General features: G+C 42.7%; 1 protein-coding gene across 2 annotated transcripts in view; it reads left to right on the top strand.

Annotated features, from left to right (window-relative positions):
* The window catches only part of LOC102798602 (disco-interacting protein 2 homolog C-like), a 74,632-nt gene extending 50,879 nt beyond the window's left edge, over positions 1–23,753 (top strand). For both annotated transcript variants that reach the window (XM_087846370.1, XM_087846369.1), the window contains 17 exons: positions 1,582–1,696; positions 1,940–2,141; positions 2,230–2,330; positions 4,360–4,440; positions 4,870–4,993; positions 5,089–5,210; positions 5,391–5,502; positions 7,052–7,161; positions 7,538–7,668; positions 9,380–9,548; positions 12,168–12,338; positions 13,538–13,599; positions 13,685–13,742; positions 17,773–17,847; positions 18,108–18,282; positions 18,365–18,488; positions 19,990–23,753. In XM_087846370.1, the coding sequence (XP_087702496.1) occupies positions 1,582–1,696; positions 1,940–2,141; positions 2,230–2,330; positions 4,360–4,440; positions 4,870–4,993; positions 5,089–5,210; positions 5,391–5,502; positions 7,052–7,161; positions 7,538–7,668; positions 9,380–9,548; positions 12,168–12,338; positions 13,538–13,599; positions 13,685–13,742; positions 17,773–17,847; positions 18,108–18,282; positions 18,365–18,488; positions 19,990–20,242 (2,185 nt within the window). In that variant the 3' untranslated portion in view covers positions 20,243–23,753. The remainder of the gene's footprint in view (positions 1–1,581; positions 1,697–1,939; positions 2,142–2,229; positions 2,331–4,359; positions 4,441–4,869; positions 4,994–5,088; positions 5,211–5,390; positions 5,503–7,051; positions 7,162–7,537; positions 7,669–9,379; positions 9,549–12,167; positions 12,339–13,537; positions 13,600–13,684; positions 13,743–17,772; positions 17,848–18,107; positions 18,283–18,364; positions 18,489–19,989) is intronic.
* Positions 23,754–25,216: the final 1,463 nt, after the last annotated feature.

Below are 25,216 nucleotides of genomic sequence, written 5' to 3'. Positions count from 1 at the left end.
AAGAAACAAACCTGAAAACAATTTAGCTCAATTTAGCTCCAGGTTTTAAAATGTTAAAACACAAAGACTAAAGTTTGCTGGACTTGAAAATGTAATATTGCAGTCACACATTTCTCAAATGTCACATGACTCGACCGCCAGCGAATCGGTTTTTATTTTATGATCTTTTTTATCATCGTTCCTATCGACAGAAGCTGAAAACCAGCGAGCTGTCCGACATCGGTACGCTCGCTGATAAATGCTGATACGCTGATAAATGAGCAATGCCATCGCTCATAATAAATCTAATAAAGTAGAGCAATAGTGGATGAATCCAGAAACAGTAATAGAGTGAAGTTTAATTGTGTCCACGGCCACCGAGCAGGAAATTCATCTTTTACCTGACAGCCTCTGATGACGTTTCCCGGAGCTATTTAAAGTTTCTACTCAGGGAGGAAGCAGCTGCAGAAAGAGTCTCAGGAAACATGAAGAAGAAAGTCCATCAGGTTTCATTATATTTATACCAGCATCCATGTTTGCCTTTAGTTTCTGCTTTTGGGCTTCATTACAGGAAAAACGAAGACGACAGTGAAGAAGAAAATATGTAAAGAGAGGAAATATGCAGTGAAACAAGGAAAGGAAGCAAAGGATTGAATAAGGATGCAGGAAATAAGGTGACAAGGGTAGAAAAGGTGATATGCAAAAAAGAAGGAAGAAATCAAGAAAAGGACATGCAGCGAAACAGGGAGGTAAGAAGGAGTCATGGAAAAAATATTTAGACATTTAGAAATAAAGGAAACAAAAATTTTTAAAAGTATATAAATAAGGATGAAATGAAGGAAATGAGGAAAAGGAAAAATAAGGAAAAAGCAAATGGATGAAATGAAGAAACAAGTACAAGGAACAGAATGAGCAAATAAGGGTGATAAGGAAGCAAGCTAGTTATAAGGGCAGAAAGAAGGACACATGAAAAGCCAAGGAGAAATGAAACAGACAAAGGAAGGAAGGAAGGGAAATAAAGAAGAGCAACGAGGAGGAAGAGGTTATGAAACAAGGAAAACAAATGAAGAAGGATCCATGGAAAAAATGAAATTGACAAACAAAGGAAAGAATGAAGACTTGGGAACCCACCTGCATCAAACAGTCCATCTGCAGCGAGCTCTCAGAGTTTCTCAGTGACCACTGCTGCGCTCCTCTTATGTGACATCACACACTCGCAGCGTGAAAAAACTAAAGGAAACACATTTTTCAAGTCTGGACACCAATCCAGACAATCCATCATACGCTGTACTTTATTTATCCTTTGTGAAATAACTGTCACAAACAACATGAACCGACCAGTCAACCAATAAATAACAGAATGGAAAAAATGGATGATAAAACACGTCAGAATAGCTTAATAAAATAAAACTGCTCTACTAGAAAGAGCTCAATAAATAGAAGAAAATAAAAGACAAAGAAAGCAGCTTGATGGGTAAAAAAAGCTGAATAGAATTGTGCTTTATAAAATAAAATCAGTTGAAATGATCAACACAGTGGAATAAAACATTCGTCATGTAATAGAAAACAAACAGGTTGGTGTTGCTGTCCCCGTCTGTGCAGGATAGCTGTGTTCTCTGTGACGGTGCTGAGAGATGAGAGGATCGTGGTGGTGGCCGAGCAGAGACCCGACTCCACGGAGGAGGACAGCTTCCAGTGGATGAGCCGCGTACTGCAGGTGCTTTCCCTGCACGTTCAAATGCAGCCTTATTGCATTTAGATCAAGTCTTATTTGAAATGTCGTTTTCTTGCGGTTATGTTGGACACTGTGCAGGACACTTGGATCGTGTACTGTGTTTGGTGCATCTTACTCCACTTAGATATGTGTGTATTGTGTTAGACTACTCTCAGCAAAGCGAGTTACCCCATGGGGACGTTAAATCCCATCTACAGTCTGACCAAACTCCCTCATGACTCTCAGGCCATAGACAGCATCCACGGGGTGGGCGTCTTCTGTCTGGCTCTGGTGCCGGCCAACACCCTTCCCAAGACTCCTCTGGGCGGCATCCACCTGTCGGAGATCAAGCAGCTGTACCTGGAGGGGGGGCTGCACCCCTGCAATGTCCTGATGTGCCCCCACACCTGTGTCACCAACCTGCCCAAACCGCGGCAGAAACAGCCAGGTGGGTGAGGGTCCGCTCAGGGTTTTTAGGTGGTAACCTTGTGGGTAGTTGTAGTTGTTGATGTGCTGATTGTGTCTGTGTGTGGCAGAGATCGGTCCCGCCTCTGTGATGGTGGGAAATCTGGTGTCAGGGAAGAGAATCGCTCAGGCCAGCGGCAGAGACCTGGGACAGACTGATGATAACGACCAGGTGAGGCAAACGGCAAACAGCTGCGTAACAAAGTCTCAGCTCAACATCACAACTGCATTTAAATCAAGCTCCGCCCAAAAAAAGGTAACTTTATGTTGAAAAGCCGAGAGATGAGAAGATCATTGAGTAAGCGACAAGTTGACTGACAGGAAGAGTAATCTGCTACACTTCTGATAAACTATTAATAATTTAGTCAAGCAAAACCATCAAAATCTCTTTGACTCCATCGTCTAGAACATTTTTCTGCTCTTCTATGTTTGACATCACATCAAACAGAATATTCTGTATGAAAAGTCGTGTCAAGACTTCACCTTCACTTATGACTCAGTAAACTCTGATGGAAGTTGTTCAGTCCTCCATGAGTATTTGCCAAACTAATCGTCTGCATAGTCGAATAACCACAAACACACAGACACTTGGACTCATGCACACTTTGTCAGGTACACACAGCTTCTGGGCTGGAGCCTCTTTTATCTTACATTAAACAAGGTGCTGCAATCCTGCTGCATCAGCAAAGATCAGAAGATGGGTACACTGCCCATGTCATAATAGCATGGGCACGGTCAGCAACAGTACTCTGGTAGGCTGTGATGTTTAATTGATACTCAGTTGATACTAAGAGTCCCAAAGTGTGCAAAGAAAATCTCCCCCACAACATTACACCAAACCAAACAAGCCAGGATGGCTGCCTTTGTGTTTTTGTACCAGATTCATCAGACTCAGACGTTTGTCAACGTTTGTCCAGTCTTCTGTTGCCACTTTTGGTGACTGAGTATGAGCTGCAGGGGCACCCAGTGTGGTCTTTTGTTGCTGCAGCTCATTTTCAGAGATGCTCTTCTGCAGACATTGCTGTGACGATGGGTTATCTGAGTTAGTGTCGCCTTCCTGTCAGCTGCAAGGCAACACGGCATTTTCACAAAGAAACCTGCCACTCACTGGATATTCTCTCTCTTTTGGCTCATTCTCTGTAAACCCAAGAGAGGGATGTGGAAAAATACCGGCAGATCAGCTGCTTCTGAAATCCTCAGATAAGACACTTAAAAACCTTTCTTCCCCCGTGATGCTCAGTTTGAACTTCAGCAGGTCGGCGTTTTTGTGACTCCTCTATACTCTGTATCCTCCCTCTCATGGGTGAATACGGTGGTATGAGGTTTTGGAAGCTGATAAAAATACATTTAAAAAAAATCTATTATACAGTATTTTTAGGTAATTAAAATGTTGCTTAAAGTTTTAATCTTGCTGAAAAGAGAAGTTGCTCCTCTTTACTTTAATAGAAATATTTTGATGTCTTGTTTTTAGGAAATCTGCTGAAATGTTAATGAGCAGCTACAGAACTGGGAGAAGTTGCAAATTAGACATTTTATGAAAACAACACATCTAGAAAAAACTGTTTTTATGAAAAGGACAAATTGATTTATGAACATAAACTGACAATTAACTTTCTGAATAGGCCGCCTACTTTTTCAACTGCCTGATGGAGTCAGATTTTCAGCATCATTCAAGTCAGTCAGTCTGCATCAGATTATATTTAACTGCCTGTAAATATAATCTTCAGATGCAGTTTTTTGTTTTTTTCACCTGCTTTGAAATTTCACCGCCTGTGATATTGATTAAACTGCTTTAATGTGCCGGACAGAAGGCAGAGACTCAGCAGTAAAAAGCAGTAAGTGGTGAGTAAGCACACGTTGACATGGAGTTCCCTCGATGCTAAAAACTTTTTGTACATGTGCTGCACTCCCTCTGTGCTATCAGCTCTGTTTCAGTTTAATGTCTCTTGTCTGCTTTGCAGTTTTATCTCAAAATGCTGATGTTGCAATAATTGAAATGATGGGAGAAATGTATCATTTTATTCTCCTTGTAAACGTGTTTGATGCCCCTCTGCTGTTTTTTGAATTACATCAGCAACTTGAACTTTTTACAGAAATCAGATCACACACACACACACACACACACACACACACACACACACGCACACACAGATTAAACTGTCAACGTGTGTGTAAAAGAAGTGTTTATTTCTGTTTTGCAGTTTCTGTTCCTGTCCGAGGTTTTGCAGTGGCGAGCTCAGACCACACCGGACCACATCCTCTACACCCTGCTCAGCTCTCGGGTACCAGCACACTTGCGCACAACTGACCACCTTAAAAAATTGTACATTTTGAAGTGTATAACCTGCTGCTGGTGAACTGTAGGTGAAAAATCTGTAGCTCAGTCATCGCTTCTCTGTGATGTTAAGATGCTGAATACAAGGAGAATAAAAGTGGATTATAATCGATACCAAAACAGATCTTTATCCATGGAATCAGTGGCTTAAAATCAGGAATTTCAGGCTTCATTATCATGGTTAATTTAAGTAAATAAATAAAAACAGGTGTGACCATATTTGACGATTATGAGCTAATTCAAGCAAGTAGAAAACTGAATAACAATTATCCATAACTGTGGATGAACTGGCCGTTAGATGAACTGCAGTTTTTGTCCTTTGAGTGTGGCAGGTTGCTTCTTGATGGCTCACACCGTTCCCCCCTCTCACCTGCAGGGGGCAGTGTCCAGCTCTCTCACCTGTCTGCAGCTGCATAAGAGGGCGGAGCGAGTGGCAGCTCTGCTGATGGAGAGAGGCGGTCTGCAGGAAGGAGATCATGTCGCTCTGGTGTACCCGCCAGGTGAGACACGATGCAGATGTTCAATGTACTTTTCAGGTGACAGCACCTGGACACTGCAAGCATCGTTCACACCTGTGTGTCTCCTTCTTCTGCAGGTATAGACCTGATCGCAGCCTTTTACGGCTGCCTGTACGCCGGCTGCGTTCCCATCACAGTGCGACCGCCTCACCCTCAGAACATCTCCACCACCCTGCCCACTGTTAAGATGATTGTCGAGGTCAGACTCTTAATTTGTCTGTTAAACCGATGCGGTTTCTCTTTTAGTCAGACCTCCAAGGTTCAAGCTCTCGCTCCCAGCTAATTCCAGACTCGTATGGCTCTGGCTGACTTCTGATCTCCTCTGGGGAAAAAAGGGAGCTTAATTTCTTCTTCTGTCTTTCTCTTTCTAATTGTGCAGGTGAGTCACTCGGCGTGTGTGATGACCACCGCCGTCATCTGTAAGCTGCTGCGCTCCAAAGAGGCCATGGCCACGGTGGACATCAGGAACTGGCCCCCAGTCCTGGACACCGGTACAGCGTTTCATTCATATCCACACAGGGAAATCACGCTACTTTAATTTAACATAAATGCAGGTCGTGCACAGCCGCCTCACAATGCAGTCTGAGTAGTTCTGGTTGCAGATATAAACCTAAAGAATGCACATTAAATGAAATCCTCTGCTGTGATGAAACCTGCCTTTACAGCTCCATCACTCTGTGATTTATCGAAAAATAAAAACTCGCTGTAGCTGCAAGTCTGTTATCAGTTTATTGAATTGATGCGTGTGGAAGTGTCTTTTCCACACCCCTCAGTCCATATCGCCACTAATGTTTTGTCTGCTGTCAGCACGGGTCTGAATCGAATTAACTGAATTGCAATTTTGGCTTCCAATTATTATTAAAACAAAAATAATTCTGTTTCTTTATGTGTGTGTTATAAATCACAGACACTCTTTCCCTTTGTTTTTGCCCTTCAAGAAAAATCTCCAAATCGCTCTACTGAGCCAAGACGACTAAAAGCAAAGAATAAGATCTAGATCACCCTTTAAATAGAACAACTGGAACACTTAATGTTTTCTTCAGTGAACGCACTAAAGAAATTGGTTATCTGCACTTGCTGTAGTTTTGGGATCACTTAGGGTTCACTTTCATGTGACAGTTGGCTGCCTGTTTCAGCTCCCTGTCCTTCGTCCTGTGGTTGCCGTCCAAATCTCCGGCTGCTTAAACTCACCCCAGAGAACCAAACCTTTCACAGCCTGCAGTCTGGAGGTGCAACTGTCCATTAATGAGTGCACAGACCGGACAGGCTACATCTAGGCAGGTCAAAATTTCAAGACAGGTGCGGACCAGATTAAATGTGAGAGCCTTGAGTTTAGTGCACGCTGTAGAGATTTTCTTACCAGCAACAAATCTCCAGCTAGTCAGAAACTGGTCAGATGAGAACATGTGAACTGTGCATGGATGATCATTTAAACAAAATCATTTAAATATGAAGTTTGTAGGTTTGTCAAAAATATCAGAGGGACCAACATATTCCCTGTGACTGCAAAACAGATTCATATTCAGATGAATATTCAGATACATGCTCTTCTCACACACATACCCCCTTACGCTTTTTTTACTCTCATCTCCGTGTGGCTGTTGTGCTTTTTCAGCAGAGTACGAATACAGATTAAGAACACTTGTATATATGGATCAGGTGAAAATAAACACCGGTGGGTGAGTGCCACTGATTATAAAGGAATATCTCACCCAGGAAAGGGTGGAAAGGGATCTATCAGGCTGCAGTTGTACACACAGAGCTTGTTAGCACTGTTTGTTGTTGGTTCTGTCTTCCCTTGGGATTTGTTAACAGTGAGAGAAACACAGAGTATCACCATGCTTGTGCTTTAAAGCTCTTTTTATATGGAAAGTGAGACATCAGTCATGTTGCTGTGATTCTGCTGCAGCAGAGTATTTGAGGCCCTTTTCTCTCTGGGTTCAGCTGGAGGTCAGTGTTTGAAATGAGACTGTACTCTTGAGTGCAATGAAATAAATATATATGTGTGTGTGTGTGTTTGTGTGTGTGTGCATGCTGCAGATGACCTGCCAAAGAAGAAGCCTCCAGCTCTCTATAAGCCCACCAACCCGGACGGCCTGGCCTATCTGGACTTCAGCGTGTCGACGACCGGCATGCTGGCCGGAGTTCAGGTCAGCTCAGCCCTAATCCTCACCAAACCACTGCCGCCTGGTCCCACTCCCCTCCTCTTCCTCCTCCTCCTCCAGTCATTACTTTTCTTATTCCAGAGGGAAATTCAGCCATCAGCGCAGCAGCAAAATGAGTAAACAGAAAGCAGAATGAAAGCACATTTGGCTCACAGTTGAAGGGCTTAGTCCAAACACACAAACTGCTTCTTCCAACTAAGATGTCGCTCGCTTTTCAAAGATTCGTTTACCGGGGGAAAAATGTGAAATGTTTTACTTTAAATGTAAATTCATTGTGAACCTTCCTATCTTGCTCCTTGTTTGTCTTTTTGTGTGTTTCGTGTGTCTCTCTCCCTCCCCTCTCGTCTCCTCTCTGCTCCAGATGTCCCATAATGCAGTTGCAGCCTTCTGTCGGTCAGTGAAGCTGCAGTGTGAGCTGTACCCGTCCAGAGAAGTTGCCATCTGTCTGGATCCCTACTGCGGCCTCGGCTTCGTCCTCTGGTGTCTCTGCAGGTTGGTGCAGCTCCTAAATGCATCTCCACCCACTTACAAACCATTAAATATGCATTTTACACTCTTTGAGGATCCTCCAGTCATTTCATTTTGCACTTCTTTATGTTAAAGAATGGATGGTCCAAATCAAAGCAGCACAGATATGAGCTTGTACTGTATGTAGCTGCAGTAACTTAGTATCCCACTTAAGACAATGTGTATTATTCAATCAGATTCAACATAGCTCATCAAGCAGCTCAGAGCAGATAAGGAGGACAGGAACTGGCATTAATGGCACATAAAGCACTCTGAAACACTCCCGCCGTGATTTGAAGGATGCAAATCAAAGGCACACCCACCTTACTCCCAAAGTAACTCCCAGGTTTCCAGAAAAGTAAATAAAAGCAGATGTTTTGTGAATCATTAAAGCCCTACATCTGTTTTAAGGATTAATACTCTTATTTACCCTCTCAGGCTCAAATTGAGTTTTTGTTGCTAATGCACAACCAAGTCCTGCAGTGGTACTTCTGAGTAAAAAAAACCTCATAAAATATGTACGTGGGGTTATCAGGTTGTTAGTTTTTAACTGTTGCAAATCGGCAACGCCTGCCTCGAGAGGGTTAATATATATTTATATATTTAAGTTCATTTTAAAATGCTTTACATCTGTTTCATGACTTCATCTTTCTTTGTTTTTTTCATTTAATAACGTGTGCAAACCTGAGCTGCATGCACCATGAGTACTGCAGCACGCTGCTAAAAACAAGCTTGCATGTTGTTATTTTGAACACCCTCCTGTTAAATGGGGGGAAATGAAAACCTTAAGTTGAACAGTGCTTAAAAACTGCTTCACTATATGGATTTATCCCTGTGACATGGCACAGGCTGGGAACTACAGATTGGAGCTGCCTCCTTCATCTTTTACTCTTGCATTATATTGCATGAACCTGTGGATGCAGTGACTCATTGTGTTTGCTGACAACACTTAATGGCAATTTAAGAAATTCATAAATAAATATAACTTTTTTATGTTGAACATTTAAAATATTCTAAAGTATTTGAGCATTTCCTGCCCAGATACCCTGACTAAACTAACCTGAATCCACTTCCTGGAAGAGTTGGGTAGAGTTGTAAATAATAAATTGTGTTACACTTTAAGTGGAAGGTTTGGTTATACTCATCCCTGCCTCACCCTCTTAAAATACAAGAACAGTGATTTGTGCTTAATGATAATAATAATAAGTAATATTAATGTTTAAAGGTCTCCGCCTGAAACTCGACAGTCTTTAAATCGTTAAATCTTGGCTCCAGCCTGCAGGTCTGCTTACTTTCAAATCTTCTTCTCATAAATACTCAACTCGTCTGGAGCAGATATCTGCTGCTAAATGTCTTCGGGATAAAACAAATCATCCTCGGCTTGAGGATTTCACGTCGTCCTCGCTGACAGTAGCTCACATTTACATCAGATTGTTACACAACCCTGTGGTGCTGGTTGGCCGGTTTCTCAGGACAATAAATCATAGTCTTAGTAAGTGTGACTGGTTATAGAGTGAATGTTAGTTTTACTGTCCAAACCGGTGCAGTACATAACCAGATCATCAACCCTCATCAGTCTCCTGATGCTGTTAGTGCTTGTAAACTTGTCGTCCATTTTTAAATTTGTGTTATTGTTCTGAGTCGGCACGTGCAGATCCCCGACACACACACTGAAAAGCCTTTGTGTTGTCTGCAGCGTGTATTCTGGCCACCAGTCCATCCTGATCCCGCCGGTGGAGCTGGAGTCCAACCCAGCACTGTGGCTGCTGGCCGTCAGCCAGCTGAGGGTGCGAGACACCTTCTGCTCCTACAGCGTCATGGAGCTGTGCACCAAAGGACTCGGCCTGCAGACCGAGGCGCTCAAGGTCAGCACAACAGTGAAACGAGCAACGTTTCGGTTTCAAGTTCTGCCTGTTTACGTATTTAAGACCATTTTCAAACATGGGAGGTTTTTCAGAAGGCTGCAGATGCAGAAGAGCGAGCTGCAAGCAGTCCTTCAACAGTAGAGACAAGCTGGTGGGCCATGAAAAACAACTTAAATCCCTGATATAAAATATCAATATGAAAAAATGAACTTGATGTATAAACATAATGTGTCCAGCCTCCAGTTTGCTCCTGTGATTAACTGTAGGACAGTCTGATGGCTGTGCAGCCTGGTCGAGGTCATCGATTGAAAAAAACATTCTATCGACATGTTTTACGTCATCTAGATGTGAAATGTTTTTATTACTTTGTGTATAAAAGAGAAGTTCTGTCATGGGCCTGGTTTTTGTTTTGTTGGAGCTGCTGGATGGATCAGAGTTCAGGCTTCAAGTGTTTGAAGGGTTCATTTCTGTGTGACGAGCTTCTTGTCTTAGTTTCCATCAGTTCAAGTTCCTTCAGTGTTTCCCTGCTTGTTTTTCCCTCTCTCTGTCCTCATGTCTGCTGTGTGTCTTCTTGTTTCCATGTTTACTATGTTTTCCTTTGGATTGTTTCCTCTACTCGTACTTGATAGGTGGGAGTGTTCATGTCTGTATCACTTTCCTTTGGTTACTTCCTTTACTTTTTACTTTTGTTTTCTTTCATGTCCTGTGTTAGTTTTGCTTCCTGTCTCCCTCTGAATGTCCTGATTGTCCTGTTACCCTCGTGTTGGTCCTTCCCTAATCAGCCCTCCCTGTCTATAAATACTCCTGTCTCCCCCTTGAGCCTCGATTATACTCTGCTGCAGACACAGACAGCTGGAGACACGACAGTCACGCAGTCATTCCTGTTGTACTTCTTTAATATTCACCTGCTGGACACATGCAGGTGGTGCATTGTAGTGTAGTCTCTGTAACAGCATCTGCTATGCTCCATACATTTATTTATTTATTTGTTTCTTTACTTTCTGACCTCTATTATTCTGGATTCTCTGTTAAGAGCCATATTAAAGGCACACTTGTTGATGTTAGCAGTATTTGGATCCTTACCCTTACAATCCACACATCCTGACACAAGAACAATGGACAGCACTCGTATACATCACACAGACTCACTGTAAATGTTTCATGCAGCCTGCCGGCCTTGTCCACAGTGCTGCAGGCACTGTGAAGTTCTTGTTGAGTAGAGTGACTCTACTCCGAGCCTGCAGGTGGATCTGCTTGAGGAGTCAAAAATGAAGACTAAGAAAACACAGCTTGCTTGATTTTAACAGGAACCATGAAAATAGAAATATGACCGTCGGTATTTACTGAGTCGTATTTGTTTTTAGTACTCGTGGCTCATAGCAAGACAGGTTCAAACCTCTAAGCTGGCCTGTGTGGAGCTGAATGTGCTCGTGGGTTGCCTCTGGCTACTCCGGCTTCCTCCCACATTTCAAAGACATACACGTTAGGTTAGTTGAGTCTATACTGGCCAGAGGTGCGAACGCAGAGTAGTTAAAGCACCTTAGAGAAGATAATAAAGTGCTGTGTGAAAAGGTGAGTGTGGGTTGGAGAGTAAATTGCTTTGAGTGTTCAGAGAACTCAAAATGCACCAAATAAATAAAACTAGTTGATTCAAATATGAAGACAAGTTGGTCTCTCCCCTCGATCCCCTGCAGTTCAAAGCCTGCTCTGTAAACATGGCCTTCAAATAGATATATATGTTTTTCTTTGGTCCATAAAGATGTCAGGACCGTGTTTTTCCCAAAGTTAGACTCAGTCAGCGGGAACATGTACAAATATGTTATCTTGCAAAAGAAGGCACACCAACCAAGTTCCTCTAGTTGTTGCTCTGTTTATCAGCCTCTGTGAGTTTGTTGTGTCAGCATGTAAACAAGCTCCCCACCTGCTGCGAGGACTGGTTAAAGTGGATCTTGACGTTTCAGCAAATCTCCAGAGCAGAACTGTCGCCTTGTGCTCTCAAAGATGGTTGAGTTGTCTGAATGTGGTCACAGTGGCTAAACCTTCAAAATAAGACGATGGAACAGTAAAATGACACAGCAGATAAACCCACAGCCTCCATGTGAGTGAGCAGACAGCAGCTCCACCAAGTCTGACGCTGCTTAACTCACTTCCCTCACGCTCTCCTCTGCTCAGCGGTAATAAACTCTGTCTCCATCTGCTCAGCCCGAGGACACATCTGAAAGCTGGAGTTACAGACACCGACGCCTCTGATTGGTCACGGATAGAAGCCACAGAGTTAATTTTAGTCACTATCTGTCTTTAAGTTTCCATGGAGACTGAGCGTTAAACGCTGAGAGAAAAGCAGAAACAAAGATTTTTTCTTGTCTCCTTTACAGCTACAGATGAAGCAAACTTTATACTTTTGTACTTTTTTATTTTTAGTCACAGTTTTTTTTTTTTTTATGTAACACCTACACAAGAAGGGATTTGAGCGTCTTATTATTCTGGTGAACTAAATAGGTTAAAGAGGCAGAAAGTCAGAAGAAAAACTTTATATTTGAAAGGTTTTTTTCTCATCCCAGCAGTCCACAGCTGTACTCTCTGGGATTAGATATCATTTTCCTTTCGTCTCTTTCGCAGGCTCGGGGTCTGGATCTGTCCCGGGTTCGAGCCTGTGTGGTGGTGGCAGAGGAGAGGCCCAGGATGGCGCTCACACTCTCTTTCTCTAAGCTCTTCAAAGACCTCGGCCTTCACCCGCGCTCTGTCAGCACAGCCTTCGGCTGCAGAGTCAACCTGGCCATTTGCCTGCAGGTAAAAAGCAAACCAGCTGCTCCTGCAGACTATTCTGTACGTGCAGTTATCACAAGAACTTGGTAGAGTTCAGACGGAGCTTTGCACTCAAAGGTTTATTCTGCAGCTTAAATTCTTTGAATTTTTATCAGTGGGTTAGGGATGTTCCTGCTCACTGATTTCTAGTCCCTAAGTAGGAAAACTTGGACAAGGTTAAACTTTGTCTAAAGAAATACTTGAAACTGTTAATCAGATGGTTTGACAATAAAAATCATATTTTCTAAGCCACTGAAAGCTGTTACATTGCACATACGCAGTGTCAGGTTAGATTACCAAATGCACCGAGGAAGAGCAATGCACACAAGTGTCCGTATTTCTGATTTGCATGGAAATCGTGCACATTTATTATCCCCAAAGTCGGTCTGTCTTAGAGTGGAGCCGAGATTCATACAGACAGTGGTTAATGGATATCAATTGTAAGATTTCCTCCTATGTGCACTGGTTATCAGGAGATCTTCAGACAGACTACCTTATAGTAAGAAATCATAAAACAGAAGCCCAATCATGACAAACTTACTTTGTGAAAGTCGCCAGGAAGTCGTCCAAACTAGCGCTCCCATCGTCATTGTTTGGGAGCTTTTCTCGTGATATCCTTGCATGTGGAAGCAAAATCAAATTGAAAACTTGTAATCATAAATCAGTAGATTTAACCCAGTTAGTGACCTAATCTTCCTCATCTTTATAGTTTCCTTTTGAAATTTCCTGGATTTGCTTCCTCTGTATAGTCGCATAATGGAATCAGTTTGTACTTCCTTTCCTGTGCCTCCCCCTCCCTCCTCTTGTGTCGGCACTGAACCCTTTGTTTTGGCACCACAGTGGCTTATGTGTAGTGCTGTTGTCTGACCCAGGAGGGTCCTGGTTTTAAGCCCAGGTCAGGTCTGGGCTCTTCTCTTGGACTTCAACAGGTTTCCTGAATCCTGCGACTATTAATAATCCTCATATGAGGATTAGTTAAACGTAGAGATCAAATATCCCCACAATATCCCACTTAGCTTCACTTCTTCTTAGCTTCTTTGACCAAAAATAGTATTTTTTTAGCTGCTTCTCTCCCATTTAAATTGTTCACCCACTGTACAGTCAGCTCATCGCTCCAGTGAAACGCTGTCGGAGAGTTTGGGAAACTAAATCTTTCTGATCACTTGTTCTGTGATTGGCTGCAGGGCACTTCAGGGCCGGACCCCACTACTGTGTACGTAGACATGAGAGCGCTGCGTCACGACAGGTACGGTAACCTGTCAGTAAGTCCCGTCAGCCGTCTTCCTCTCGCTTTACTGTAAAAAGTTTTGACGATAACACATTTGTTCCAGGGTTCGATTAGTGGAGCGAGGTTCTCCTCACAGTCTCCCCTTGATGGAGTCTGGCAAGGTGAGTGCATTAATATTTACACATTAAAATTTGCATGTAGCTTCAAATCAAATCAAAGCATCCAATCAGCATAGTCCTAAGAAGTACAAAAGGTTTCATTAAACCCCACAAAAGTTCAAGTTCCACATGAGAGGCGATTCATGAAACTTCAGGTGAAACATGAACCGACACTGAGCAGCTGACAGCAAATTACCAAAGACGCCGCGATGAAGATGTAAATTGAATGGCAGCACCTTCCAGGACTATTCTCTGCTTTTCACTGCACGTCCTCCCACATTCAGTGAGTCAAAACAGACAGCAGGTTTGAGTCGATGACGAGCCTTCAAATGTTCATCCTCCCTTTCTGTCGGTGGGCACGTGGGAGGAGAGAGACGACTATTAGATAGCTGTCAAACATGCGTGCTTGTCCATTAGTGCAACTGCAGAACTGCCCGACCCGAAAAGTTTTACAAGTTTTAGATTAGGATTCATGTGGGTGTGAGGATGTGAGCCTTAAACGTACCCTAGAAAAACCTGTAACGTATCAGACCATTTTTATTTGCGATGTCTGAGCCTTTTCCAAATCTCTGCCTCAAAAGAAATATTTCTTTGTGGAGGCCTCTGGGTGAATTTTATGCCGAAATCTAAAGGATGCGATGCTTACGCTCAGTACCTCTCAGTTCATGCCCTCTTTGAGCTTAGAGTTAGAACTTTGCCACTTCTACAGCCTTCAGAGTGACTTTGAGCCTCAACAACGTGTGACCCATCATAGAGTTGAAGTAGCCACAGAGACCAAACCCCCTTTTTTGTAGCAAGCTGTGCGCATGAGGTTAGAGATTAAGTAACTTTCTGAGCAAGTCCTCTAACGTTAGAGGAACTGTAATTTTTTTAACTTCCATGTTCATTTTTCAGTCTCTAGAAACTCTTACTTAGCTCTTCCTGCCATGCAGTCCACTTCTGCATCAGCAAAGCTGCTGTTTAGTCCCTTTTTAAGTGTAGCAGGAAATAAAAAGGGCGTCTTGTAATGATGGCTTTATTATTTAAATAAAAAAGTTTTGACCATTTATTATATAGGAAACTATTTACTTCTTGATGTACAAACAACTGTGACAAAATGCAAAAAGATAAAGACATTGCACCTACTCATGTGCACCTGGCAGATGGCAAAGGAAGAAAAAATCCTAACCTTTGGTAAACGGCTCGCCCACATTTAGTAGCTGCAGTCCAGTGAAACCAGGTTATTTTTAGAGTACATTTAAAAAACAGCAAATGCTGCACAGCGTGTTATTTGAAGCTTATTTCTTTGCATTTGTCTTTCCATGTATCCGTGAAAGGAAAGCTGCTGAGCAGCCTTTTTGCCTTTTGCTGCGGCAGAAATATGAAACTCACACTAAGATATTTAGTGAGGTTTAAACTGAGTGATTTCAATGCTGTAATCAGAAGAAACATCAGTGGTATAAATGTTTAGCAGACTAATACAATTAGCCTTGGTTAAAGTCAGTTTATGTGGTGAAAAAAGCTCAACATGCCACGTCATGTTTCAAATCATCGTGAACTTTGCAGAGTCGGTGAGGGTCGAGTGTTTGGGACGGTGCCATAACATTTCTAACAAAAAAGGCAGAGGGCACCTGACTTTAAACAGAAACCTATGGAATCGTGCTTCATCATTCACTGTTGCTTATTATTTGTGATTTACGGTGCTGCATTATTTCTCTTTACATCTGTGTATGGCTCGGCACAAAGGGAGTAACATCGATTACTGACTCCAGACTTCATACAGCCTGTAACATCATGCTCCTCTATAACACTCACTCCTGCTTCTGCCCCTGAAAAACATAAATTGGTGACAGTAACATAGATCGTATGTATGTCGCAGATTTCTTGGTGTTTTAAGACCAGGTGTGACATGGCTGACCTACAGCGATACACGGAAAACCAAGAAAACCCAACAGTCAGATGAGCAAACACTTTGGCAACAGTGGGAAGGAAGAACTCTCTTTTAACAGGAAGAAACTGGGACTGGTTGGGGATGGAAGACACGTTGTGCAAAACACATGTTGTGGAAGAGAGACAACTCCAAACTGGAATTTATTTTATAACCAGAGGAGTCGCCACTGGTGGCCATTGGAAAAGGTAACAAAGTTGTCCAATCTCCAGCCTCAGATGTGTTGTGACAACTGGAAATACTCTGGTTTAGCAGAGAGAGATGGCTGGAATGAACCTGCAGGACACATGATTGCTCACTGTGAATTCACAGGACTGTCATTTGTGTTTTTTCTCATATGGGCTCAGTCAGACTTAACACAAACGTTTAAACTGTTGGAATGAAAGCTTTCCTTTCAGATCTGTCAGATATTTGTGATTTTAGATAAAGAACCATTCGATATTTTCTAGAAGAGTTCAAGGCTGCAGCATCTGTGTGGCTTTAAAGTGATTGAAATGAGCTTGATGCTTTTAAAGGAATGAAATGAAAGTGGCGCTCTGGCACTAAGGACGGGTTTTTGGTCCATGCCGCCCCCTTCTCACTCTCTGGCGTCTTTGCTCCAGCTCTGTCAGCCTGATAAAGACATCGAACCTCCCTAAAAAGCTTTTAAAACTGGTTTTGGCATTGAAGGTCTAGTGATACGTTCCTGAATACAGAGCTGTCATACAGCAACTCGGATCTGCAGAGATACTGATGGCTGAGCAGCACTTACTTCAGTTTCATTACTGAGCTCTGAGCAGCTGAGTGAGACCAGCAGGACTGACAGCAGTGCAAAATGTCTAAATATTAAGAGGCAGCATGTCTGCGGGATTTGATTGATTGACATGTTGAAGCTCTGAAACTAAGACTAAGCATACAGAGTCCAGTGTTAAGATGTTGATGTTGAATTAAAGCTGCCAGAAAAGCATTTCGGTTGAGACAGAAGATTCTCGATTTCTGTTATTTCCATCTTCAGCTCATTTATATTTGGTGGTTTGTCTCCTGTGGGAGCTGCAGCGAGGGCTCAGTGGAGAACAGAGAGAGATGTGGGAGGTGGATCCACAGCAGCTCGCAGATGCACAGTAACTGTTCGTAGGCTGAAGCAGTTTAAAAAAGGCAGCCCGAATTATACTTTACAATTGGAAGAAGAGTGTCAGCTGACAAAACAACTGCTGTGGGCTACCACTGAGATCAGCTAACACCATGATCAGTCTGTTAAAACCTTTAGTTTCGTTATTCCTTCGGGATATCTCAAGACCAGAACCTCGGAAACCAGCAGTCCATAGAGAAAGACTTGGTTAAATACCAAGCCAGGGGTTTCTGAGTCTGTCTTCATTTTGATCAAAAGTTGTGAATTTGAACATTTTTCATGAGTTTCTAACCTTGGATGCCTCCTAGACCTAAAATTTTACAAATGAAGAGTAGCGGCTTTGTGGCCACTTACTTAATGTGAGATTGACAGAACGCTTTGAAGCTCACATAGTCCTCAAACGCCTTTCAGCTCTTAGATTTAACAAACTGTGCTTGGTTTGATGTTTTGAAGCTCGCTGAAGCTTTGATGAAATTTCCTAAACTCTCCACTGTCCCGATCTGTCCTGAAAGCAAACTGATGGATCTTTTCTCGGAGCTCGACGAGTCGTCCGCGTCTTCTTCCCCCACGTTGACACACAAAGGGAGGACGTCATGATTCAGGGCCGGTCATCGATCGGCACGCTGTTGTTTTTGACTCACTGCATGTGGGAGGAGGAGAGAAAACGAATGATTGCTTTCCACTCAGTCCATCGCTTCTTTTATCGCTTCACTGACACGATGTTTGTTGTGTACGTGCAAAAACATCAGAGGACTTCTGCTCGGTAAACATAATAAATGGCTGTTATTTGAGGTGCATTCACACCCGTTTATAAGGTTGTTTTATGTATTTTATGTCCGGGCAGCTTTAACAGGCGATGGTGTGAACCGACAGTGAAATGTAAAGTGTTTTTAACATAAACAGCTGCTGTTTGTGGGGCTGTATTCCTGCATGAGTCAGAGTGAAGCAGGAAGCAGGGAGATTGTTTTGATTCTTTATTTTTACATCTTATTTTTCAGATCCTGCCCGGAGTTCGTATCATCATCGCCAATCCGGAGACCAAAGGACCGCTTGGAGACTCGCATCTCGGAGAGGTCGACAGACACGACCCGTTTCTTTCTTTTCCAATTGTCTTTTTCTTCTTCCTGTTCTTTCTTTGTTTTTGGCATTTTTGGGGCAAAATTGTTGAGCTCCTAACTCAACCTAAGAATTTATGAGCAAGAGTCCTGTGATTTATTCCATCGCTAGGCGTTCAAAGTGTGATTGGTTTATTAAAAATATATATTTTTACAGATAATTAGAAGATCAAAGAGTAAACTCAACACAGCTAATCATAAATTTTACTGGTATGCAGATCTGGGTTCACAGCGCTCATAACGGCAGCGGTTACTACAGCGGTTACGGTGAGGAGGTTCTTCAGTCCGACCACTTCAACTCCAGACTCAGCTTCGGAGACACTCAGACCGTCTGGGCCAGGACGGGCTACCTGGGCTTCCTCCGCCGCACCGAGCTCACGGACGCCAACGGAGGTTGTTTGTCTCGCCGTGTGCAACGTGTCATCGCCCTCGTCGCGCCGTGACTAACTGTGTGTCTTTGTGTCTGCTTGAACAGAGCGACACGACGCTCTGTTCGTGGTGGGAGCTCTGGAGGAGGCCATGGAGCTGAGAGGGATGAGGTACCATCCCATCGACATCGAGACCTCCGTCATCCGCGCGCACAAGAGCATCGTGGAGTGGTACGTGTAACAACAGCAAACACAAACACAAAATAACAAATAGCATAACAGAGGACGATAGTTCACTGAGACAAGCAGTGAATAAATGTCAATGATTCACACAGTGCTGTCGAACGCATTTTAATGTAACAGGTAGAGTAAAGATGGGAAACCAGCATCAACAAATCCGTAGTTTAGTCCTCAACAATCACCAGAGCATCACTGAACAATAGCTGCTTGGTTGTGAGAAGTTCTTTTCTACCAGTGTGTAAGAGAAGAAGCTGCAAGAGGAAAATCTTATTAGCAGTAATCAAGCTACTTTAATCAGATCCAAAGGGTTTGGGGAAGATTGTTCTGCAGTTTAGATACGACTAAAAGAGACCTGCAGTAAACTTTAAGGTGAGTCAAACCATGACAGTTCTGCCTCTGAACTAAATGTCATTAAAAATGCATGCTGTTGGTGAAATGTTCACTTTTCATTTGCAAACAAAACTTTTATCTTTTTTTGTTCCTGAACCGACACAGAGCCGGCAAATATGAGCTGAGAGATATATGACAGATCAGATCCACTGAGCCCCTCGTCCCATAGATGGACTCCCAGTTCCACTGTTTGCAGCTGGCAGCGCTCCTCGTTCTGCTCTGCAGCCTTAGTGAGCTCGTCGTAGAGACGCATACACCAGTTTTCCAGTCGCGCTGCAGGTCGTGGTTAGAGCGACCTGAGAGCAGGCTTTCAGAGCAGAGCAGAGACTGTCGTCAGCAGCTGCTGTCCATGATGGTGGAGCTGGAGTCAGTCCAGCTTCATGATAAAAAGGTTTAACTGCAGTCTGGTCCCTACACCCTTCCCACCCAGTGGCTCCTCCTCCTCAGACTTGCGGCTGCTGAAGGGTTTCCTAATGAAGACGTGGATTACAGTCTGTTGTGGACATAAACATCTCCAGACATCACGAACGAGTGATTAATAGTTATTCCAGGTTTACTTTTTAAAGCTTGAGCTTTAGTCGTTGCCCTGCGCCTCGCTCTTGGCTTATTGCTTTTATCACTTCTTGGCCTTTGTTATTGACATTTAAAGCAGCAAAATAGAAACAAAAATCAGTTCTGAATCTGTTTTTGTGGCTCACTTCTACTGAAAGTTTTTGGTTTGGGCGTTCCAGGCGAGCAAGCAGGGTTTAGAGGCCGGATTGGAACTGAGTTTGAGTCTCAGGTTTACCACAACAGCAGCCTGAGCTACCTGTGGTAGGATAACATGAGAAACCTGTGCTAGCTGATTAGCACAGGCCAAACTCTCTTTGTCTTTACGCTGAAGCTCCACCAGCTTGTTGTTGTGGAGCTTTTCTTCCCTCAAGTGGCTGAAAAGGGAATGAAAGGAAAATTCTGTTTCGTTCAGCCTGTTTGTTGTTCAGTCATGTGATTCTCTGTAGAGACACGTGGCCTTATTTAAACACAGCATTTCTACTTTAATGCAGCTTTGACTTGAGAAACCACTCTCGATGTTACAGTTTCTGCTCGTCTCTGTCTCCATCAGTGCGGTCTTCCCCTGGACCAACCTGTTGGTGGTGGTGGTGGAGCTGGAGGGCTCTGAGCAGGAAGCCCTGGACCTTGTTCCCATGGTGACAAAGGCGGTGCTGGAAGAGCACTACCTGATCGTGGGCGTGGTCGTGGTGACGGACATCGGCGTCATCCCCATCAACTCCCGCGGCGAGAAACAGCGCATGCACCTCCGCGACGGCTTCTTACAAGACCAGCTAGACCCCATCTACGTGGCCTACAACATGTAGCCTGAGTGTGTGCGCGCGCGTGTGTGTCTGTGTGTGTTTAAGAGAGAGCGAGCATGCGTCTGTATGCTGTGCATTTCGCCGTTGTTGTTCATTTATTTCCCAGAATCAAGATGTACTGTATTTTTGAACCTGCATATGGTGTGGTCTTAAGTCGTCTGTTTTCTTTCTAGTCGTGTTGTGCTGGTTGATTGATCGGTTGATTGATCGGTCGGTTGGTTGCTCAGTGGTGTTGCGACCATTTTTACACCCCCGCTTGACCTCGTGACCGTTACCAGGAGCTCGTCACTGTAGAAAGCCTTAGGGGAACACTGTGTAGGGGGCGCCGGCTCCCGCCGTCACACCGCGTGTCGTTTTAGGAGGTAAACGTAGAGCGAGAGAATTACTAGAGCCTGTACCTGTCATCATGTTTTACCGGTTGAATTAAAAAAATCCTGGATTTGTGGTATTCTTTCAAATTAGAGCAGGGGCAGCCAGATTATTGTAAAAATATAAATATTGTACATAGACATAATAATCTATATGGAGAGGTACTTAAAACACAATGAGGTGTAGTAGCCCCTTTATGCAGCTCTCTCCGCCCACACCCTCTGCGCGTGTGTGTGTGAAGACTGTGTGTGTGTGTGCGTCTCTGTCTGTGTTCATGTGTGCAACAGGGACATTTTATGTCGTTTCAATGTGAATCAAACACTGATTTTAAACAGATTTTTATCCTGAGACGATCAAAGAAGAGACATTTATGTGGAGACTGGAAACACACTGAAGAAGAGAAATTCAGTGGCTGTGCGTTTCGGTGTCCAAAGTCTGAGAAAAAAATACACCGATTTATCTTTTTTGGATCTAGTTAAGAAAGATTTGCGTCTTTTTATCTTGTGACCTTTCTGGCTAAAAAGAAAATACCACAAATGCAATTTTAGCAGCTTTCTATAAAGTGTCTCATTTAAAGCAAACGTGCGGCAAGTTTTGTAACATGCACATTAAACGTCAGTGATCATCTTAGCTGTCAACCAGTCCTTCAGTTACCTTCCTGAATTACTTGCAGTCCCTATAGCACCCAAAGCATGTCAAGCAAAGTGCACTGTGTGAATATCAAAGAAATGTTATTATTATCGTTATTTAAAGGGAGTTTAAGGGAAAACTGTGCATCATGTCAAAGACAACAGCATCAAGGTGTTGCTGCAGCAATTTTTACATTTACTACCTTCTGACCAGCAAGACTCAAAGGAAACATTCATTGTCTGTAATATTATTATTATTATTTTCAAACTGACCAAATTTGTATGGGACACAAAAAATATGCCAAAACAAATAAACGAATAAATAAAATGTGAGATTTAATACAGCGAAAAGAAATGTTGTATAAAAGCATTTTATGAAATGTTTTAATTTTCAAAAACCTCAAAAATAAATTAGTAATTTGCAGAAAAGCGAGACAAAACATAGAAATGATAAATAAAGTGGAAAATTCTAACGGAAACGTAAATTTATTGAAGAATTCGAACAGAAATTGAATATGCAGGTGAATAAACATAGAAACACGTTTATGACGATGTAATAAAGACAATAAATGTCAACCTTCTTATTAGGTTTAATCTCATATGAATTCATTTTTGAGATACTGCTTTATTTTTGACTTTGGCAGCTTTTGTCCTTCATATGTCCCATATGAACTGGCACAAGATGACTAATGACAGAAATTGGATGAACATAATAAAACATATATGATTTTGGCAGCTTTGGATGGAGACAGGTATTTGTTTTTGAAGGTATCTTTGGTCCTCCATGTAAAGAAAATTGTGGCTCTCCATACATATGAACGGTTAAATGGCTTGAAAAAAAATATGCTGCATAAAATATCCTTTTGCTGACATTTATAATGAACTCCACACACGTCCTCGGGCCTTTTATTAATGAATGAATGTTCAAACTTTGGAGACAATAATCACTCTTAATCACAAAGTAAACACTTCTCCGTCTTATTGCCAAAAAAGACGGGTGTACCCAATCATTAGTGCGGGTAATAAATCAAGTAGCTGCTTGCTGTCTGGGGAAGTAAATGCAGATGTAGCTGCAGTAACATCTGGAGTCTGTTGGGACAAAGGGAACTCCAGATAAAGTTTACATAGAAAAGCTCCTATTGTAGCAATAATCCCCCAGGGACGTTCTTTACCGCAGGGATTCAGCTGCTGCCTGCGTGCACTCTACACATATGGGATAATTATGTTTAATGATTGTTCCAGTATTATAATCTCCCAACTTTAAACATCAGACACAGCTGTGTAACCTCTGTATGTCGTGGAATTCCCAAAGCTTTTTCAGGCCGGCTACATCACAGAAAACAAGAGCGAAGTCTAAACAGACTTTTAGTGTTTTTTATTGAGTGTAAACTGAATGAACTGAGAGGAAACATGGATCTAATGTGTTTATGGCCAAACTGAAATGTTACTGTGTTGTTGTCGTCGCTCAAAGTACGATTACAAAATAAGTCTGCCTCTGTACAACACCACAGTAGATACTGCTGTAAATGTGATGCAGATGATATATGTTTAATATGAGCATCCACCAGTGTTTGGCAGCAAGTGCAGAGTTAATAATATATCAGACAACAAACATTTCCAAAAGTTAACAGCTCAAAAAAAGAAAAGTAAGGAGTCCCACAGCAGAGTGAAGAATCCCTGTTAGAGAACGTCCTCGGAGCTTTGGTACAACAGCTACCACCTGATGTGCACTGACTTAGACACTTCCTCATATGTACTGAGGGTATATAAGATTTAAAGATAGATAGTTTAATAACTCTATGAAAAGCTTTTAAAATAATCTATATCAGTTCACGCCAAGACTCTTGGCTAACTGTGACCTGTGGAAGCGTCGAAACCTGCGAGACTCCGCAGGTTGTATAAAAGGTTTTATTCAGAGCGTTGCCGTTGTTTAGAGGAAACAGTGAAGCATCGTTTGTTTACATCCCCGTGGCTGAATCACGTGTGACATCATCTCATCGCTCTTCTTCTTCTTCTTTGTTTCACTTTGAGTTTCCTCATCAGTTTTCCTCCACACGTTTATGAGCAGAAAACTTATTTTTATGCATATCAGAAGTTGCTTAGCGCTTGTTTGGATAACTTAGCAGTTTGGGTTTGTTAGTAGCAGCGTAGCGGTCATGTTTCAGTCCCTGGATGTGTGTTAGCTGTGTGTGTGTGTCTGTGTGTGTGTGTCTGTGTGTGTGAGGTGGATAATGTAGATCAAGACGGAAACCCCATCAGAAACTCGGAGGACTCATCTCGGGGATTGATGGGAGGGAGACTGCATGATGTGTGTGTGTGTCTGGGTGTGTGCGTGTTAGGTGTGTGTGTGTGTGTATATTGTATGTAAATAGTGTTGATTTTGTACGGTACAAGTGTGTGTGTGACTTGTTTTGTACACATGATAAAAAGATTAAATGACACTTTTATAAGAGCCTGCTACTGGCTCACCGTCACACTATACAGTGCAATAAAGTGCTTTGATTGGCTAAAACTCAGACTCGGCTTGTTATTGTTTGTCTGTACAAACTCTTCACTCGTTAGTTAAAGAAAAAGCGTGATGTCTTACTTTCCTCACATCGTCACACTATAACTAAAAGTCAGTTAAGCTTCAGCCTCTCCAGGAAACATAAACCATTAGCAGGTGGTGGGAGCAGACGTCTCTCTTCTCTCTTCCAGCTGATTTTTCTCAGGTTTGACTTTTTCATAATGTCTTTGTTACCGCTGGTAACACGAGGCACTGCCTGCAGCCTGTTCAAGCAGCTCAGATGATCCAGCTCCTCCGGGATGGCCTCCAGCCTCGAGCGCGTGGAGGAGGCCGCAGCAGACGGGCTGTAGAAGGCCATCAGCCCGGTGTCTGCCCCGCCACAGCTGCCTGCTAATCTTTTCAGCTTAAACTCAGCTTCTGAAATGTGTGTTCGTCTTATTTGGATGGATGATGGGTTGTGATCTGTGTCGTTACAGTTCCGTATTTTAGTTTTATTTAATTTTTAGTTTTTGTTTTCTATCAATTTCAGGTTCAGTTAGTTTCCAGAGTCTGTTGCACTTTTTTTTTTTCATATTTTTATTGAGAGACAAGTGTACATTAGTTTACAATGACAATACAATCTGTTCACCTCACATATTTTTTAGTTTTTCTTACATGAACAGATACGATGATACACACACAGGCACACCCACACACACGCTTAAATAAAATTGCAAAAACAAACAAACAAAACAAAACCTAAGAAGAAACCCAAAACACACACACACAAAAAAAAAAAGGGGGGGGGGGGGGGGGGGAGATATGATATTAACCAGCTGGTAGAGCGTTTAATGACTTGCAATAGTTTACGAAGGGGCCCCAGATACGATAAAATTCTCTGTATTTGCCCTTTGCCACAAGGCCTATCTTTTGCAATTTAAGAAATGACATCACATCTCTAAACCAAAAAGAGTCTGTTGCACTTTAGTGTTTAGTGTCAGTGTTAGTTTTAGTCTTTATGATTACCAGTGTTAGTTAGCGTAGTAAAGGGACCTCTGACTAATACGGTGGGTTCTGTGTCGGGCTCGTAGCTGAAAACTAGCTTTACTTTGTTGTCTGGATCAACTTTGCTTGCGAGAGACAGAGAGAGGCGTTGAAAGGCTGCTCCAACGGAACTTATTGTTTTTGGAGGAAAACACGAACACGGTGTACAGTCCAGTCTTAATAGCTTACTTACAACTGGGCTCGTCAGGCTCTCTTCTTGGCTGCAGTGGTTATTATTATATTTACATGCTTCCAGCTCCCGTTTTTGCTCGATGACAGCTCGTACTTTTCCTGTTTCTCCCTCCCTCGCTCACAGATACATAACGGGTATGGCGGTCCATTCTCCCTGCAGCACGGACTACACTGCCCATGATGCTACATTCTTTAGAGCTATACCTGTAGCATTCTGCCTATTAGCTTAGCACAACAACAACAGGCGCTCTCTCACCC

Source organism: Neolamprologus brichardi, chromosome 9 (genome assembly GCF_056152115.1).
Source record: "Neolamprologus brichardi isolate AB-2024 chromosome 9, ASM5615211v1, whole genome shotgun sequence".
Lineage (NCBI taxonomy): Eukaryota > Metazoa > Chordata > Actinopteri > Cichliformes > Cichlidae > Neolamprologus > Neolamprologus brichardi.
Note: the sequence above shows the minus strand (reverse complement) of the source record. Positions and strands in the feature narration are given on the sequence as shown.